The 19,448-nt window shown below is 47.0% G+C and overlaps 1 protein-coding gene across 4 annotated transcripts in view; it reads left to right on the top strand.

Annotated features, from left to right (window-relative positions):
* The window catches only part of MORC2 (MORC family CW-type zinc finger 2), a 48,443-nt gene extending 30,341 nt beyond the window's left edge, over positions 1 to 18,102 (top strand). For 3 of the 4 annotated variants that reach the window (XM_027665462.1, XM_027665460.1, XM_027665464.1), the window contains 16 exons: positions 238 to 320; positions 1,234 to 1,319; positions 4,293 to 4,433; positions 4,865 to 5,019; positions 5,147 to 5,275; positions 6,552 to 6,657; positions 11,729 to 11,861; positions 12,169 to 12,243; positions 12,355 to 12,732; positions 13,135 to 13,275; positions 13,371 to 13,425; positions 14,201 to 14,342; positions 14,645 to 14,836; positions 14,930 to 15,023; positions 16,159 to 16,347; positions 17,234 to 18,102. In XM_027665462.1, coding sequence (XP_027521263.1) covers positions 238 to 320; positions 1,234 to 1,319; positions 4,293 to 4,433; positions 4,865 to 5,019; positions 5,147 to 5,275; positions 6,552 to 6,657; positions 11,729 to 11,861; positions 12,169 to 12,243; positions 12,355 to 12,732; positions 13,135 to 13,275; positions 13,371 to 13,425; positions 14,201 to 14,342; positions 14,645 to 14,836; positions 14,930 to 15,023; positions 16,159 to 16,347; positions 17,234 to 17,302 — 2,168 coding nt within the window. In that variant the 3' untranslated portion in view covers positions 17,303 to 18,102. The remainder of the gene's footprint in view (positions 1 to 237; positions 321 to 1,233; positions 1,320 to 4,292; positions 4,434 to 4,864; positions 5,020 to 5,146; positions 5,276 to 6,551; positions 6,658 to 11,728; positions 11,862 to 12,168; positions 12,244 to 12,354; positions 12,733 to 13,134; positions 13,276 to 13,370; positions 13,426 to 14,200; positions 14,343 to 14,644; positions 14,837 to 14,929; positions 15,024 to 16,158; positions 16,348 to 17,233) is intronic. The other variant, XM_027665461.1, reaches the window with a different exon arrangement.
* Positions 18,103 to 19,448: the final 1,346 nt, after the last annotated feature.

Genomic DNA, 19,448 nt, shown 5'->3' with positions numbered 1-19,448 from the left:
GATCCTTCCTTTAAACATGCTTTTGCAGAGTTTATCCCTGCAATTGTGACAGTGTTGACTGTGACTTCTGAGCATGTTTAAGATGCTGTGTTGGTGGGGCCTTCTCATGTAAGGTTTGATTTTTGTACCTTTTTGTGTTTCTTTGTACCCTTGTAACACATCTGTGCAGCAAAGGCTCTCTGGAATCGCTCTCCTGTACTGACTGGCTGACATCATCCTTGTCCCTATGTGTTTCAGCAGAGGAGAAGGCTCGCGAGGCAGAGAGCAAAGCTCGTGTCCTTGAGCAGCACCTTGGAGGGGATCTCACGCGGGAGTCCAGGGTGAGCCTTGTGCTTTAGCAGCATGGTTTGTTTTGGGCACTGAGTGACAGTTCAGAGCACTGGCAGTGGAACAGTGCTGGCTGAGCAGCACCTGTGGCAGCCTCCCCATGGCAGCATCCTGTGTGCTGGTTAAGCAGGTGGTGACTCCAGTCGATGGTGAGCTGCCAGCAGCGTTCAGGCAGCTCCATAATCTCCTTACCACTGTATGTGCTTCACGTTCTGCACTTGATGTCAAGCCCAAGTGGGATGCATGCTGGCATTCCCTTGCCCACGCCCCCCATATATCCTGGGTGGGAAGGCGACCTCCAAGCCCCAGATGCTGTTTGCTGTCAGACTCTGTGGAAGAGGCCTGGGGAACAGGAGGTGTTGGAACAGGAGTGGAACTGGGGGCTTTTTGGCTGTTCCCCCCTGCCTGTGCAGCTGTCTCTAAGGCATTTGGGCAGGGGCTTTTGGAGAGGGGCTCTTTGCTTTCTCCCAGTGGGACTGTGGCTTTGAGAGGGGCAAGGCTGACCCCAGTGCCGCAGGGGGAGGGGGGCTCTCAGGGATACCGGGAAGGTCAGCAAGTGACACCGTCTTAAAATCAATGGGCTTCCTATTGGCATCAGATGGAAACAAAAGTATCCAAGTGCCCTGGCTGTTTCCCTGTGCTCAGTTGCCTCTAGTTTCAGTTTCCTGGGACTTTTAATTACATTTAGACATTTTTTTCCAAGCGACTGTGTAGCTGCTTAAACTACAGAGGGTAAGTGCTGCCCTACATGTGGAGTCATGCTGGTTGTCGCCTGCCACCCGTCATGAATTCTTTTACATTTAGAACGATTTCTCAGATTTTTTTTGAAAGGGGAAAAAAATCATAATTTGAGTGAATTTTATGAATTTCCCAGCAGCAACTTTACTGTGCAATGCCTTTTTGCAGGCGACGCTGCGTCAGGTCCAGAACTCAGCCATCACCATGCGGCGGGAGGCTGATGTCAAGAAAAGGATTAAGGATGCAAAACAGCGGTGAGTGCAGGGGCTTCCAGGCTCTAGAGTTCCCAGTGGTTAGTGCAGGGGCTTCCAAATTCTGGAGTTCTGTGGCTGTTTGCTCCCAGGTGCTCAGATGTCTCCTGTGCTTTGTGTGTGTGGTGGAGGAGGAGGAGTTCAGCTCAAAGCTTAAATATCCATGGGCATCCAGTATGCCCAGGCTATTAAACCAAGCAGCTAGGTCACTATTCTGGTTACCTCTGCTGCTCCCCTCTTATCTGCTGAAAGACATGTGGATGCGTGGGTTAAGTTGTTTGCTATAGGTGTTTACTTGGTTTTCACATCAGCTGTTTTCACTCTTTTACTTTTCCACCTGCAGGTAAGATTCAGGCTGGTGAACCAATGTTCACAAGTTACAATGAAAACAGCTTTAGGAATTGTAGGGATGTTTTCTGAAAACATGCTGAATTTTTTGTAGTCAGTGCTGTGAAATTTGAAGATATGCTTCTAGTTTAGGTCTGATTGCAATTAACTTTGGCTTTTGATGTACTCACAGGAATATTTCACTCTTTATATACATTTTTTTTGCATTTCTCAAATTAAGTGGTAACCAGAAACAAATGCTCTTAAAACAAATGCTGAGTCTGAGGAAGTTGGGGATTTGCGTACAGCATGTCTCTCTTCCCACCTGGTTGTTTGCATGCTAGTTTACATGGCTGCCTAGGTCAGAACTATCCCAGACTTGTTGCCAGAGATAGATCTAATGCATCTTAAAATGCTAAAAGGAAAGAAATAAATACAGCTTTAATTTAAAAGTGCTAGGGCTGAGATCTGAAGGATGTAGAAACTCATGGGAGAAACTATTTTGTTCAGCTTCCACGTACTTTTCCATGTACAGTTTGTCCTTTAATTCTTGAGTTTGGTGACATTAGTGTGCAAAGGAAAATTTTGTGAATGGTCTTCTGCTTCTTGTGCCCATGGGCAAAATACTTTTTCCTGTTAATAAGCTGACCCTCGAAAAAAGGTCTGGGCAGGCACATGGTTTTCCCTGTGTCCCTGCATTCATCACTGGTGATCGGAGACAGTTCAGAAGGTCAGGCTTTTCCACAACCTTGTACTTCATCCAGAAAACAGAAGAAATTCCTGAAAAATGTGTATAATAGGAAACCTTCTGTATGAACCTTTTGGAAAACTCCTGAGTTACAGAGGATGTCCTAGGACAGTTTTCTGCTGTTTCTCTGGTGCTGAGTGCATCAATGAAAGAAGTGCTTTCTGTTTTCCAAAGCCTGCATAAGATCAGGTTATAAGTCCAAATGATAGGACAGGTACTAAATTCTTAGTAACGAAGCCTTTGAACCACCACTTAATTTTCCATGGTTTGGATAATAATTTGACTTCCCGTCCTCTCTGATGAAAATGAGGAGATACCCCTCCTATTTTGTGGGGGAGTGCATGGTATTACTTGAAATGTAAGGCTCTGCATCCTTTTCCAGAAGTTATAAAAAGAAAATGAATCCCTGAGGTGGGTGTTTTGCCACACCTCCTCATGCTCTTGAATCACAGTTGTCCACCTTGATGAGCTGGGACCAAAGGGTCACATTCCAGCCCAGCAGTTGGCAGTGTTGAAAACCCCTATTGGCAAAAGTTTAGATTTAAAAGTACTGAAAATTGCTATTACAGATGTTTTCCTAGAAAAGTATTATAGTCACCTATCTTAAAGGAAGGTGTAACACAGGGTGCTGTTACATCTGTGTGGGGGAGGATGGCCTTAAACAAAAAATGAATATGAATTTGGTCTTTGGGGATTCGGAATTTTGGGGATTTATTCGGAGGTGTTTCACCATTAAGACAGACTTACATCTCATATATGCAGGTGATCACAGTGCAGGGCTCAAGCATGCACAGCTCAGGTCCTCCTAAATATCTGATATTAGTAGACAGCAGAACATTTTAAAGAATTCCGCTATCTTCAACTAACCACTGAAGCAGAAGTCAAATTCCTAAGTGGAATAAAGCACATAAGTGCTAAGAACTTTATGAGGGTGGAAGGGGGGATATAAGTGAGGTCAAAATTGAGAGAGTTGGGCAGGACTGTGGTATAGGCTCTGCCTTGTAGTAATTACAGGTTTGGACCTTGCATTTGAGGATACCTTCAGCCTGAAGCTGAGGATCCTCCCTATGAAAAGTCCTCAGCGTGGATTTCAGGGAAACTGTGGAACCTGATTAATTTAATCTAGTAAAGAGCAGTAGTTCTGTTTGTGAGACACAGGGATTTTGTTTGATTTATAGCACAAAGAGATCAATCTCAAGGCTTTCTGCCTAGCTGGAGACAGAATTTCCGGTAACCAAAAGTTCAGATTCGGAAATCCCTATGAGCTCGCAAACATATTTGAGGCCAGCTTTTGTTGGAGTCATCTGCTGCATAGATAAAGGAGAAATCATGCAAATTGATATCCTGGCATGAAAGAAAAAAAGGTCTGTTTGGGCTGTGCGTTGTTTCCTCCAGCTTTCCAGCTTAAGGAACAGCCTTTCAAAACTTGGAATTAGGCGAACTTTCCAGAATTTGAAAATCAAGACTACAGTTTTGTATCAAAATCTGAATTTTCATGGTTTATCTAGACAGGGATCTGCATCTGGAAAATACAAACCAAAATAGCATTGGAAAGGACCAGTCTGTACCAAACAACACTCTCATGAAACTAGTTCACTGTCATTTTTTGAACAAAAGCACATCTGAAGTAAAATCCAGAATCTGTTCTGAAGGAGAAAACACAACCAAATGAATAATTATCTGTCCATCCTAAAATAGTGTCTGTATTGCAAAGTTTTTGTATTTTGTTCATGTTCAGTTGTAATGCACATTCAACAACTGCTTTGTATTTTTCAGAAATAGGAGATTACAGGATTAATTTAATGCTCAAGGATACCAGATTTCCATACCCTCTCTCTAACACCAGTATATAATATGCTTTATTTTCAGCATCTCTGAGGCTCTGTTTCGTTCCCTTCCAGGGCACTGAAGGAACCCAAAGAGCTGAATTTTATCTTTGGGGTGAACATTGAGCAGCGTGAGCTGGACGGCATGTTCATTTATAACTGTAGTCGGCTGATCAAGATGTATGAGAAGGTGGGCCCGCAGCTGGAGGGCGGCATGTGAGTCTTGCAGATTTTTCTGCAGTCTTTTTACTTAAGCCTGGCACATTTCTACATCTGATTTAGGTTGTGCAATAACCTGGTTATGCGTTAATCATTCTTCACAAGCATGAGGCCTGCTCATTTTGTCAGCCTTCAGTTTGCATTCTGACAAATAAATTATGTTTAATACTGCTTAATATTTCCCCGGTTTCTTGGTATTGAGTTCTCTACATGGATTTTGGTCATCCCTGCAGCAGTATGAAGTGCTTGGGCTCAATGCTGGCGTGTGGCACTGATGAGTGCTGATACCGATAGTGCCTCATTCTAGGGACAGGGAAAATAGGTCTTGACAGCAAATACAAATATTTGAGCCCACCTTACTTTTTGTATGATGGCTCAGGTTGCAAACCTGGCAGTTTAATGTTTGTGACTGTGTGTTCCTCTTCTAGGGCATGTGGAGGAGTGGTAGGTGTGGTCGATGTGCCCTATTTGGTTCTGGAGCCAACCCATAATAAACAAGATTTCGCTGATGCCAAAGAGTATCGACACTTGCTGAAGGCCATGGGAGAGCATTTGGCTCAGTATTGGAAGGATGTTGCTATAGGTAATGAAGCTTCATGATTACCAGGGGGTGGAAGGAGAAACTTGGGTGTCTGGAGGGCAGCCGAGAGTGCAGGTGGTGATTTTGTGATAATGGCTCCATACTGAGCAGGATGTGGTTTGTTTTCCAGCCCAGAGAGGTATCATCAAGTTCTGGGATGAATTTGGTTATTTATCAGCAAACTGGAACCAGCCTCCGTCTAGTGAACTACGCTACAAGCGCCGGAGAGCCATGGAGATCCCCACCACGATTCAGTGCGGTGCGTCTGATCTGGCTGCTCCTTCCTGGGGAAGGAGGGGCACTCCTGGCTGCAGCTGGGGAGCAGCTAAATGTGTAGGAATTTGAGATGGGCTTCATTATCGTTATCCCCTCTTAGGGCTTGTCTTCTCTGTGAGTTGCCTCTGTCTGCACACGATGGTACACTGTGACATCCTGGCATAAGGCTCCTTTCCTGCACAGTTCACTAACTGTGATGTTCTTCAGATCCCCTGACAGAGCGGGGCAGGTGTGGCCAGTAGCAGTGTTGAGAGTGGGCTCAGAAATGTCTTATGAACTGGAACTGGCCAAAGCCACCCATCCCAGCAGCAGAGTAAAATCTGAAACTTCCCCATAGGCAATGGGAAATGGCCAAGTAATTTGCACCCGAATGCACTAACCTGCTGATCAGTACTGGGTGTGAGCGCAAAGGGAACATTTTACAGTTTCCTTGGAATTTAATGCAAGTTCTCTTCTTTGCACCTCTAAACAGCTCTGGGTAAGCCCTTGCCAGGGTTAGGGAGAGCTCAACACTATCACTTTGTCTCCTGGTAGAGTGACACCAAACTCCCTTATTTTCTCCCCCGGACTTGGGGATGAGGATGTAAGAAAAGAATGGGAGGCCATTCTTGTGGAATTATTTTGTTAGGTTCTTCTACTTCGATGGTTTTCTCAGGCCTTTCAAAGTTCCTACCAAAGAGGAGGGGCTTTACTCTCATTCTTCTTGTCCTCCCATGTTGACATCCTTGCAGAGCCTGATTTAAGGACATTTGGATTATCCTGGCAAAACTTGATTTTGTGAAGCTGTTGTTTTCCTGGTAGGCCAGCAATACTCTCAAAGTGTTCCTGGTTCATCAAAACTGCAACAATTATTATAATTTTTTTTTTTCTTTTAGTGGATAAGTCTCTGACTTTTGTTGTGTTGGTATCGGTAGGAGACAACCTGATTGCTGGGCTGAGCCATGATGTCAGGATTGGCTGTTCTGACTGGTTTGTACATGCCATTGTTGCAGCAGGAGCGTGAGGTCCTCTGGTATCAGTTGATGCCAGGCTTCATTGGATTCTTGTTAGGGATGTCTTTGAGGGTTTCATCCAAGCATTTTGTGAGCATGAAGCAAGAATTGACTCTGTATCCTGCAACCGTCTCACTTTTTTTTGGCCACTAATCTTATTGTTGCATACACTTTGGTGTGGTATTTGGGCTTTGAATGGGTTGTGGGAAAAAATGAGATTGTATGTCAGACCGTGTATTTTTAATTTGCAAAGTGTCTATGTGACAGATGTATGTCTGAAGTGGCGGACTCTCCCGTTCCAGCTAAGCTCTGTGGAGAAGAACTACCCTGATAGCTGGGTGTGCTCCATGAACCCTGATCCTGAACAAGACAGGTAAGAATCAGTTTATATTAAGACTTTTCTGCAGTGTGTCTTGCCTGTACATTTGGAGCTTTTTTCTGGTCATCTGGTCTTTGAGAATAGTTGGAGGGATTGGCAGTAATTCGGTACCTTTAAACTGTGCTCACAGCCTGTGAAAAGGCAGTGATGACGTGTAGAGCTGAATGTTGGTGGACATTTGTGTGATGTGCAAATTGCAGAGGGCACCCTCGGCAAGTGACAGATGACATCAAACTGGGAGGAGCAGCTCACAAACCAGGAGGTCACAAATTCATCTAGAGAGACCTGCACAGGCTGGAGAAATGGGCCAGCAGAAACCTCCTGAGGTTCAACCGGGAGAATGCGAAGTCCTGTCCCTGAGGAGGAACAACCCCGGCAGCAGTGTGTGCTGTCCATCCTGGAGCTGAGCAGGCTCAGGGAGCTCTCATGTATACAAACACCTGAAGGCAGGCTAGTGCCCAGTGGCAGGACCAGTGGCCATGGGCACAAAACGGAACACAGGAGACTACTCCCTCTGCATGTCAGAAACACTTTTTTCCCCTGTGAGGGTGACCAAGCCCTGGCCCAGGTTGCCCAGGAAAGGTGTGTGCTCTCCATCCTTGGAGATATTCTGGGACGTGGTCCTGGGCCCTTGGCTCTGGGTGGCCCTGCCTGAGCAGGGGGTGGGATCAGAGGGACCCCAGAGCTGCCTCCAGCCTCAGCCAGTGATTTGGTGAAGTTTGGATCCTTTGTGGCTTTTCTGCACTGGCACAGGCAATACTACTGTAGCCTTAGATCATGGTAATTTTACCATAGGCAGCATAGATGGCAGTTGGAGAATTGCCATGGTGAAGGCGGGGAGTGACACATCTTCAGGGGGGCTTTGCAGTTGTCTTTATTGCTCCTACAGCTCCCACCCATCAGACACCAAACTGCAGCAACTGCACTGGGTTGGGGTGAGCCCAGGGGGGACATTTTGCATGCTTGAGGAAGCAGCACTTCCCAGCGATGAGTTTACAGTTATAAAACACAGATAGAATCTCGTAATTTATTTGAGTGAGGAAAATGATTGCTCCAGGCTGCTTCTCTGTGGAGCGCAACACTGCTGGAAGCCCATTCTTGTCTGTGTTAAGGAGGGAAGCTGCTCTGCTGAAATTCAGATGCCTTGGCTCAGGGCTTAATGACAAAGGGGATGAATCCAGGTGGTAGCTTTTAATTGGAATAAAAATTTTAACATCTGTGGCTGAAAAGGCTACAGAGTATTGATGTTCCTGTTTGACAGTACTGATTTTCTGGCTTCTTCCTTTTGGCGCCTGCCTTTGGAAGAATACATATTCTGACTTCCCTGTTGTTCCATGTGTGTGTGTCCCGCTGTGGAGCTCTAAGGAGTGTGGCTATGCCAAGGTTGTTTCTGGCCATACTGCTGGGGCAGGGCTGAGCCTGGAGCCTGAGGAGGGGCTGCCACATATCCAGCCTTTCAGGTGGAAGCAGTAGCAAAACTGGGAAGGTGTTGCTGGTACACACACATGCAAACATAGACAGACCATGTATGTACACAGACATGTACATCCAGCCCCGCAGATCAGCACAAATGGGCGCTCTCAGCACTCACACAGACTGCACCAGCAGCCTCATCCTTTTCCCTCTTGGTTGGTCAGGATGAAGGACCACTAGTGGAAATAATCATGTCCGTATCTGGCCCCTGTCTCTCTGATAATTTGCACTGGCATAGATGGGCCCTGCAGCCTGCAGTCCCAGGGAGCGAGGGGTACAGACCTCCTGTGGTTACACGTAACATACACACTACAAACCTCCCAGTGTCTCACCTTGAGCATCCTTCCATCCTGATCAGATGGAGATCCTTGCTCTTCCCACGTGCTTCTTGCCTAGAGACACCCACAGTTCTGCCTACGGCCCCATACCCATCTCTATCAGGCAGGACTCCCTGGTCCCTCCGGTAGTCGGCTCCTGCAGGTCACCCTTAAGACACCTCCTCCCCCTGCTCCCAGGTCACCTCCTGGCTGGCTCCTCTGGCCCAGTGTTTGCTGTGACTCATGTTCGTGCACATGCCAGTAGTCACTGCAGCTGGTGGCACTCACACCACTCTACACAGGTGCATACGTGGAATGGAGCCCCTCACCCAGGAAAAGAGGAGGCATAAGGTTACAGAGGTGTCCTGACCAGCTGATGGTTTATTTACAACTGGTCGTTTTTAGTCTATTATTTCTTTGTTTTCCCATGTTTGTTCTTCCCCAAATCATCTCAGTCCCTTTCTTTCCCTGCTTTTGGTTCCTCCCATTGGTCCAGAAGATGTTTCAGAGGACTGCTCCCACTGATTGGACACTGGGGCTGAGGCTGCCCTGGGACAGCCCGGGCAGTAGCCCAAATGGAGTATCTGTTCTGCTGAACAGATTTGCATTCCCCAATTCCCAGAAAACCCAATTTGCATCCCCTAGACTGCCTTGGGCCTCTGGGCTTGTGGAGATGGACCCTAGATGGTCTGGTGGCTCCTGGAATGGCCTGGGAGTAGCTGTGGAAGGGTGTTATTCAGATCCCCCCACCTGCCTTTGTGCTCTTCCATCTGTGTGCAGACAGGGTTTTTATCATGTCACCTACCAGGAACTTGATTTACTCATGAAAGAATTTAAATTTTGTGTTTACAATACCATGAAAATTCAGTGGGTGGGGGGTTTGGCTGCATTTCATGTGAGATGGATGTTGGGATGTTTTTTGGAGTGAGCCTGAGTGTCTGCAGTGCATGTTGTGCCGTCCCATATCCTCCATGCAGGGAGCTGGGAAAGGGCAGATGAGGCACTTGACACAGGTGATCCAAACTTCTGGTCATTTCAGCTTCAGAAGGGATCTCAGGAGTCTTACTCTTGGAGAATAAATAACTCCAGAACATTTTTGGATTGAGTAGGCTCTCATGTACTTTCCAGCAACTAGTGCAATTCTGTCCTATACACAAGGCAGAAGATTTTCAGCAGAAGTTGCTCCAGCACTCATCTGGCTTTTAGCTGGGACCAGTTCCAGGTGCTGCACTGCCTGATTTTTCCTGCCATGTCCTTTTGCAAAGAGTTTGAACATCTTCACCTCTGTGTCCTGACTATTTCCGGTATTTGTAGTGTCTGAAGGATAACAGGATTTGAGAAGCGCAGCCACCATGGGTGGGGTCCTCAAGCCTGTGTGCCCTGAGGGTCTGTGCAGTGTCATTCAGCCAAATCAAAAATGAAGCAGTGTCAGAGCTGGTGTTGAGACTCTCCTGGCATCAGAGACCACATGGTGGTTTTTGCTGCCTTGGCACAGTGTCTGCTGTTGGCACTGAGCTGTTCCCCAGCCTTCTGGTTTGTCCACCTACACCTCAGTGGCTGCTGGTGGTATGTTATCCCAGATCATGGGAGCTAAATGCCCTTCCTCTGTCATGTGAAGCAATCACCCCTGCCAGTGCCACAGTTTGTGTTGGGGTCAGCACTAGGTGCCACCATTGTTCACTTTGTCACGGGAAAGGCAGCATGCCTGTTCACACTGCAGTGCCAGGCTTGCTTGCCTCTCTTCTCCTACCTGACATCCACTTGGGTCCTAAATGGTATTTGAACTGGTGGCTGAAGCACCAGCTGAAGATGACTCTGTGTCTCAAAGGTCCTTGAGCACCACCAGAGTCTGGGTCCTGAGTTCCTGGCCATTCTGACTACCAAGATAATTCCTTTGTTCTGACTTGCTGCTTCCAGTGATATAATCTGTGGGTTTGAATGCTGTGAGTTGTCTGAATTTTTCCTGTCCAAGAACTAATGGCGCTTTCATTCTTTTGTGTGCTGTAAGACACAACTTGGCAATGCTTCCGGCCTCAGGCAATGCCACAGGCTGGGAGATGCATTTCTCCACCGAGAAACCTGTGTACGGTGCCACTTGTTCAGCTTTATCTTTGGAAACTGCAGCTCTGGTGTCAGACATTTTTCAGTGATGACACATGAAACTACTCCATGGAAAATGCCCCAGCAGTGCTTCAGAGGCTGATGGAGAAACTGCTACTTGTGTTCCAAAGCTGATCCCAGTGTGTATCTGGCAGACTGGGAGATATCACATCAGTTGGCAGGTTCAGGATCAGAGATCTTGATGAAATCATCTCTCCTCAGCATCTTGGAGCTCTGAGTGATCTACAGTGAGAGCACAGTCCTCCTTTTACCTGTAAGGTTCACACCTGCAGGTTAGCAGCTTGGCTCAGACTCAGTGTGGGATCTGCTGGATCTCTTGTGTTGTACAGGGGCCGTCTCGGTGCTGCTGCTTTCCTGGCTCGCACAATCCCTGCGTGATCTCGCCCCACCCGGGCTGATCCTGGTGTGTCTGTCCATGACTCCATTTGATGACAGGAGATGACCTGGGCACTGCTCAGTCCCCTCCTTCTCCTCTGGCAGTGCTCCTGAGGGACAGCTGCTCAGCCAGCACTTTAAAGGTGATGCCAGTCCACTTGAGAGAATATTTCCTACCTGTGTTTTCCTCCTCTCTCAACGACTCTTCAGGATTCTGCACCTGAGAGGACCTGGGGGAGTAGGATACTCACCACTGTTTTGTAGGCCATGGGCTGAACAGGATGGGAAAAGCAAATAGCTACAGGATGTTGCAAAGGAAACAGTGTGGCCTAGGGTGGCAAGCCAGAGGGCATCTGCTGCTGGAAGACTTGTGGGAATGATGTCTTAGTCATGGGTTACTAGTACTGTGCTTTCCTTTCTGAAGGGAAAGGAAGTCTGTAAAGAGAGGAACTGATATGAATACATAATAAGCTGATAGGAAGGAAAATTGCTGAAAAAGCCTGGAGTACAGATGCAGTACAGAAAACAGTCACAGCTGTTCCTGGGCTCTGAATTGGTGATTCCCAGCATAAATGCATTTTATTAACAACTGTGCCTTCGCTCCTTAAATCATATCTGTTTCCCAAGAAGAAAACCACTGCTTTTGCGATTGTGGCTACTGCAGAAAGGAAAGTGGTTTTCCTGCTGCATTTGGGATGGGATGTTGGGGCAATCCTGTGTGAGAATGGCACAGGTTCTGCTGTCCTTGCTGATCTCATCTGGCCTTCCCTCCATGCTAGATGTGAGGCTGCAGAGCAGAAACAGAAGGTACCACTGGGAACTCTGAAAAAAGACTCAAAATCACATGAGGAAAAGCAGAAACAACTGACAGAGAAAATCCGCCAGCAGCAGGAAAAACTGGAAGCTCTGCAGGTGAGTCTGGAGGTCTCCAGCTAAGCAGAGCAGGTTTGAGGGACCTTCTACTGCAATGAGATGCTCCTGAGTCTGATGCCATCTGTATTCCTTCATGGGGCAGGGTTTGTTTTAATAACAGAAAACGAGCATCTAAGCTTGCATTTCATTTTCTGATGGGAAAACGGGAGTGACATGTGTCTCTTGAAGGACACAGAACACACTTTCTTATAATTGTTGGTTTTAACCAGGAAGACTGTTGGGCTGGGTTCAGGCACTGCCTGGCAGCTTGTAAAGATGACCTTTCTGATTTATTTTTTTTAAATAGAAAACCACTCCAATTCGATCTCAAGCTGACTTGAAGAAACTGCCTCTGGAAGTGACTGCACGACCCTCAGGAGAGGTAAATGGCGTACTGCTGTAGGCTTTTACTCTTTCGTGCTTCCTTAGCTACTCTGAACAGCAGTTCCTCACTCTGCCACCCTTCCTCTCTGTGTACCCACATTTGTTCCAGCACACCCGACCTCAGCGCCCACGATCTCCTCCTTTGCCTGATGTAATCAAGAACGCTCCCAGCAGACCACCAGGATCTTCACCTCATCCCAAGTCCAGCAGTCAGCTGAAAAAGAGCTCTTCAGATTGTCCAAATACCAGCTCTTCTAAGCTGGCCAGCATGCTCTTCACAGAGGAGGCCAGCACTTCCAGGACACACCAGAACACTGTGACATCTGGGAAGTCTAACAGCACTTTAAAAACTCTTGCCAAACAAGGTACAGCCACGAAGTCCCTCTCTGCTGGCCTGCAGAGCCCTAAAAGCCCACGTGAGACACCCAGTCCAAAAGCTGCCAAGGTACCAGCAGTAAAGAAATCTGCCTCTGGCAAATGCTCACAGGTGAGAATCAACAGGATAAAACCCCTCAGCTCCTCACCCACTGTCCTGCTCAGCCTGTCTGCTCTGTCCCATGAGATGTGCACTGTGGGCCCTGCGCAAGACAAGAGAACTTTTACTTTACTCTGGGGTTAGGGTGCCATTTACACCCCTCAAGAAGACTTGTTTCATCTCTCTCCTGTTAGGCCAGATTGTTTCTTTAGGAAAAAAAGAATGTGAAGTAGTGGGGTGAGCATTTGCACGATCACGTAGCACCTCTAAAACCTTTCAGAAAAGCTGATCAACTTCCAGATTAAATACTGGATGTTGGGCATTTTTCCTTTTTTTTTTTTAACTTGGCTGAAAGAAGGTTTTTGGTTGATAGCAGGGTGGAATTAACAGCTGGAGTTTGTTTGCTTCTTAAAGGCCTCCAGCACTCGGAAGAGGACCTTGAACATCCCAGAGGATGGGTCTGAGGAGGAGGGGGAGCACAAAAAGGAGAGGACAAAACGAGGAAAATTTGTGGCAGTGAAAGAAGAGAAGGATTCCAGTGAGGTGGTAGTGGAGGTGAGAGTGTGCTGCTTTCCCCCGTAGAAGGTATTTGTCAGGTGTTTATAATCTTGATGGGAGGCAGCTAATGTGAGCTCTCTCTCTGTTCCCAGCTCACAGACAGTGCTGGAGAGGAAGAGCTGGTGGAACTGAAGAAAGCTCAGAAAGGTGAGAAATGAGCCATTGGGCTACTGCTGGTATCTGACATAGAAAAGAACTTGCAGAACTAGACTCGTCAGTTAAATGTGTGATTTCAGTAATGAGCTTTTTGAATAAGAAATAGTGTAAATTTGAGTCCCAGACCCTGAGATGACTCTAACTTGCATGAAACATTTTGGCTGGGAACCCTTTGATTAGACCAGAGGCAATTGTGGCATGGGAGGCTCTGTGGTCAAGGGCTGCATCATGCTGACAGGTGTGGGACTGGGCTGTGGGGTATAACTGATGACATGTTCACCCTTCCTGAGTGGATCATGGAGCCGTGCCACCTGGCAAATGCTCAGGACTGTATCCAGACCTGCTGCGCTGCTGTGAGAGAAGAGGGGCTGGGACACCCCAAAAAAGGTGATAGCCAGTGTGGTACTGCACCGTCTGCCAGAGAAGGGCATCTCTTCAGCATGCTTCCAAGGAGCTGTCTGGAAACTAGGGACATGGGGCAAATTGTCCTAGAGGCCTTCACGAACCTGGAAAGCCCATGTCAAACAACCTGGAGTACATGAGAAACCTTCTGTCTGGAAAGCCAGGTCATTTTCATGCATCTTAATGTTTCTCAGCAAGAGCTGAGCTGTGTGCCTTTTGTGTTTTGGTGGTGTCTGTACTATTTGAGGGCATTGTCATAGGTTCAGATGTGCTCCCCGCTGAGGTACCTGAATCTCAAGAGCTCCTACGGAATGTGCTTTCCAGCAGCTGAAGGTTTGTGGACACCTTTGCTTCCTCCTCACAGATAAGGGGCTGCATGTGGAGGTGCGTGTGAACAAGGAGTGGTTCACGGGCCGTGTCACAGCTGTGGAAAGGGGCAGACATGCGATCCGGTGGAAGGTGAAGTTTGATTATGTCCCTACAGACACCACACCACGGGATCGCTGGTAACTATCTCGAGATGCTGGATTTCAGAGGTTTGTTTTGCTTTTGGGAAGAAGGGCCTGCTTTACTGCCATAGATGCTGAAGACAAATATGTTGCTGTCATGTCAGGGAGCATGTGAGCTCAGGACAGTGCAGTGGCTTCATGATGGCATGACAGACTCCATCAGTTATGCCACGGAGGCAGCTGTTGTTGTCTAGAGGTCTGAGTGACACTTGGGTACAGGTTCTGATTAAGCTATTAATGGTGTTTCAGATATGTCCAACATAGAAGATTCCTGACATTCCCTTAATACTTTTTCTCAGGGTAGAGAAAGGCAGTGAGGATGTGAGGCTGATGAAGCCTCCCTCTCCTGAGTACCAGGCTCCAGACACACAGCAGGAAGAGGAGGTGGTTGTGGCTGAACCCTCTACCTCAGACTGCGTCAGAATTGAGCCCGACACCACTGGTCCCAGCAGCAGCCAAGAAACAGTTGACCTTCTAGTCCAGATCCTTCGGTGGGTTCACTGCAGACCCTTGGGAGCTCTGCAGTCTGATTGCTTCAGCCTGGTTAACTCCCAATTCTGGCTTTGTTTTTCTTTCCTGCACAGGAATTGTTTGCGGTACTTCTTGCCTCCAAATTTTCCAGTCTCCAAGAATGAGCTGAGTTCCATGAGCTCGGAAGGGTTGTTGTCATTTCCCTTGGTAAGTCCACTACTTCTAGGAACATAAGTTTGGGGTTTTCCCATACATATTCCATTCTTATGGCAAATGTGCATACTGTTGATGCAAGAGCACACTCTTGAAAAGGTGACTTGGATCCTCGGCAGACTGACATAGCTGAGGAAAAGAATGAGAGCTCTGAGAGATACCCTGAGTCTTGTGACAGTTGTCTGAGGATATTTCTAGTTACTGTACATCTATGTGGGAATGCTGTTGGCTACTACTATCCCAAATTCTTATCTATCACTGTTAAACTTTTAAAAAAAGAGAGGCCAGGTTAGAGGTTTGTAGAAGCAGGATGCAGACATATCTGTAGTTTTTGCTCCCAGCCTTATAACTTAGGGAGAGGCAATCTAAAAAATGGAAGAGAACATGGCCTCCATTTATCTGGGTACAGAACAGGTGGGGCTGAGCTTCCACCAGTGTCTGTGAGCTGGTACTGGGAGATCCAGTGCTGGCTGGAATGCAGAGCAAGGGAACTGGCCTCTCTGACTTCTCCCTTTTCTGACATACCAGCAAGGGAGACCTTTCCAGGAGGCACACCTGTACATGACAAAAACCACCTGCAGATGACCAAAGCCAGTTCTGTTTGGTACTCCCATGCTCGCAGAGTGTGTATTGGCAGTTTGTCTCTTGTCTCCTCCTCTTCTCTCTGTTAACTCAGGCATCTGCTGGAGTTACCACTCCCACTGCTTCCACAGTATACCTTGGTCATGTCTGGGGTATTTGGCGAGTGCAGGTGTTCCTACCTCACAGTGACAGGCTGTGTTTTCTGGGTGATCTGTACCAAGGACACTCACTGTCAAGTCTTGCTGCAGCATACCTGTGAGTTCAGGCTTTTTAAAACACGTTGCACCCTTAATCTAAATTCAGGCAGCTTTGGGGGCAGTCCTGATACTGGAAGAATGTGAAAACCCCTTAGAGTTTCGTGCTAGCTGCAGTAGGCAAATCAGATACAAATGTGAGCGTTGGCAGGGCATGCAGAGACATGCTGTGGGGAGGATTTGGTCACGGAGGCCGGGAGTTTGGTTCTTCTACAAGCCTGTGAGTGCTGCTGTTTTTGTGATGCTCAGTGCTTTCTCTTAACATGTCATCTGTTGTGTTTTGTCTGCTGCAGAAAGAATATTTCAAGCAATATGAGGCAGGTCTGCAGAACCTGTGCAATTCATATCAGACACGCGCCGATGCCCGGGCCAAAGCCTGTGAGGAAAACCTCCGGAACTCAGAGAGGAAGCTGAGGGAAACAGAGGAGAAACTACAGAAACTGAGGACTAACATCATGGCTCTTCTGCAGAAAGTGCAGGAGGTGGGTGAGGAAGAGAGGCAAACCCTGAGCTGCCCCAGAGTAGCCACCTGGCCCAGCCCCTTCTGGGCATTCCTGGTGCTTCAATCCTGCATCTTACTGGGCTCCAGCTCTTCCTCAGCTGGGAGCAACGTGGACTCAGCCCATCAATAACAGACAAGTGCACAGCTGCTGTCCCTGCCCACTCTTGGGATCCAGGCCCTTGGGGTCCCATTGAGTATTAATTCTCACAGGATGATTTGTCATGGCATGTACATACTGCACTAGTTCTGTTTGTTCTCTGCATTCTACTGCAGAATTTACCCAGGCACAGGCAGTGCTCTGCAGGGAATTTTTGCCCCATTCTTGGGCAGATCCTGAACCCCTTACAGAAATGCAAACTTTTAGCAAATAATATAAAAAAATCTTATGGTGAAACCGATTTATTAATTATGCTATTAAATATTTAATTAAAATAGCAAAAATATATTTAAGTAAAACCCTTAAATAATTAAACTTTAAGTTAAAAAACTACTTAAATAAAATTAGAATCAACCAATGGAGAAGCTACTGAAAACAGCTGGAAGCAGTTGTTACCTGTTAGGAAAATGTGTTAAAGCTAAAAAATCCCAACCAAACTTAACTTGACCCAAATCCACACAGTAAATCCATCACTTGAGTGCATTGTTTGAGCCTCAGGTGCTGATGGGTTTCCAGATGTTGTCTGTCAGGTGCTGACAGGGAAAGCTGGGGGTGCTCTCACCACAGCTGTCAGCAGGTGATGGGTGCTGGAGGTTGCAGCATAGAGGCTGAGCAGACCACACGTTGAAGAGGATGCTGAGCTGCTCTGGGTTCTTCATTCTTGCACTCTTCTTCAAGATTCACTTCTCACTGATATTTCTTGTTTCAGGACATTGATATTAATACAGATGATGAACTAGATGCATATATCGAGGACTTGATCATGAAAGGAGACTGAGCAACCCTAGTACGAGTCCTGGAGAAGTGCAGAGGAGCTGGCTGCTGCAGTGGGAGATGTGGATTCCTGCAGGGTTGGCCTGGGGCAGCTGATGACGGAAGAGGGTTTTTAAACAGTACTCCTGTTGGTGTGCAACTTGTTCCTGTGACTGTACATGCAAAGCATTTGTGCTGTTGACAGGAAAATTTTCAACATTGTAGTTCTCTGAATCTCTTTCTTTTGTTTATAAATATTTATTTTTAAAAGAAATAGGAACTGTGCCTGATACGATGGGTGGGTTGCTGCGTGTTTTTAGCGATGTAAAAGTGTGAGTACCCTTCTTGCATCTAAACCTGGGAGCCCAGAGCATCCTGCCTAGCAGGTTGTCTGCAGTAAGAACCTGGCAGCAACTAAAAAATAAACCTTGAGTTCTGGCAGAGAAGGTCAGGACTTAGACGTGGAAGATACTCAACTTGGGCTACAGAAAACCAAGCCATGAATTTGAGCTGTTGAAAGGAAATGTCCCTGTATGAGCATGAGTGGAGGGGGTGGAACCTCAGTAGATTGGGGGGATTGGTGCTGGCACATTCCTGAACAGGAGGTCACCATAAGCAAGTGGAACTGCCACCATGCTGACAGCCAAGAGGCTGAGGATCCTGGGCCTCTTGGGCCATCATGGTGAGCTGTGAGCATCAAAGGGAGAACACGGGAGTTCAGGTTCGCTGCTTGCAGTCACCTGTTTCTTTGAGACATAATTGCAACGTCAGAAGAACTCGACCACCTGACAATAAAGTGCCCCCTGTTCTGTTGTCACCTCCTCAGGTGTGTGTTGCTTTGATCAACTTACACTTCTGGGTAATTATTAAAGTGCTGGAATTTGGAACCTTCAGAGCCCTACACCATTGAATGGCATCTGGCCCAGTACCAGCAGCAAGGACAACACCTGACCTTTGTCCTCTGGCTGCAGCCAGCTCCTGGCAGGCCACTTGTGGCCAAGGGGACTCGATCTGAGTTTGCCAGCTGGTCAGCAGCTTCTCAGGCCTGCTAGGACAAGGTGGCTATGGGCTCTCACTCAGAAACAAGTCCCCCTGCCAACCAGGCAGTTGGAGGTACGTGGCGTGAGCAAGAGCTGCCCACCATCAGGGGGGTCAGGTGGAATGGACCTTTGGGGTTCACTTGGCATCTGGATGTATAATAGATGTTTTGCAGAAAACTCTTTCAAATTAAATGTCTGTTGCACAGAAAATCATTAGCGCTAATTGGTTTTAGTCCTGAAGATGTCCCGAGTTCTACACACCGCAGGAGAGAGGGAAGGCTTTTGCACATTATCTGAATTCCAGGTGCTTGTCACAGCACAGTGAAACTGACTCCTTCCATCTGGAATCTGGGCCCAACATCCTACAGTATATGAAGGTAAGGAGCATCCCCCTGTCCCTGTACACCTTTCATCACAGAGAGGCAGTGTTCCTTAACTGAAGAAGCAGGCTCTGCTGATCTCCATTTCCTCATGCATACTGGAGGTTTGTTAGTTGTAGTGGCAGACTGGTGCTTCTGATGAAAATAGTCTCTCTGGAGAAGCTGCATTTTTATTAAGGTGAAAGAAGAAATCTTTGTCCTTCCCAGGAACCATCAGACATTCTAGAGAACGAAGTTTTGTTAAATTGCAGTTCAGAGCTGCTGCTTATATGCAGGCTTTAATCTCTGACACCCAGGGAACACCAATATGGAATTAACAGCTCTTACACAGTTCTTAAGCTTCCAGCACAGTTTGATTCCCTACTTCTACTCCTGATAGGAAAGTGCTGCTCTGGGTTTTTCCCTCTGTTCTGTATAACTTCTCATTTCCAGCATTAACTCTAGTTTTTTATTGCAGTTCATTTATTTTGGACCTTGTTCCAAGGTTTTTTGCTAGGAAAAGCAAGCCAAGAATTTTTAAGTGCCAATAAAACAGGTTTTTCATTCTCAAACTCTTCCTGGCAATCCTTCTCCGCAATCCTCCTCCTCTTTATCGCAGTTTTGCTTTTGTAACCTTGTGTGTAATATCAGTTCTTAGTAACACCTTTAAAACCCATAGGATCAGAATGCCTCCAGCAGGGAATCAAACTACCATCTCCAAGCTGGATGCATTCCAAAGCTGTTACCGGGTTGTTCGGGGCCTTTCCTTGTA

This window comes from Corapipo altera, unplaced genomic scaffold (genome assembly GCF_003945725.1).
Source record: "Corapipo altera isolate COAL_440 unplaced genomic scaffold, ASM394572v1 151, whole genome shotgun sequence".
NCBI lineage: Eukaryota > Metazoa > Chordata > Aves > Passeriformes > Pipridae > Corapipo > Corapipo altera.
This window is presented reverse-complemented; position numbering and strand designations above follow the sequence as displayed.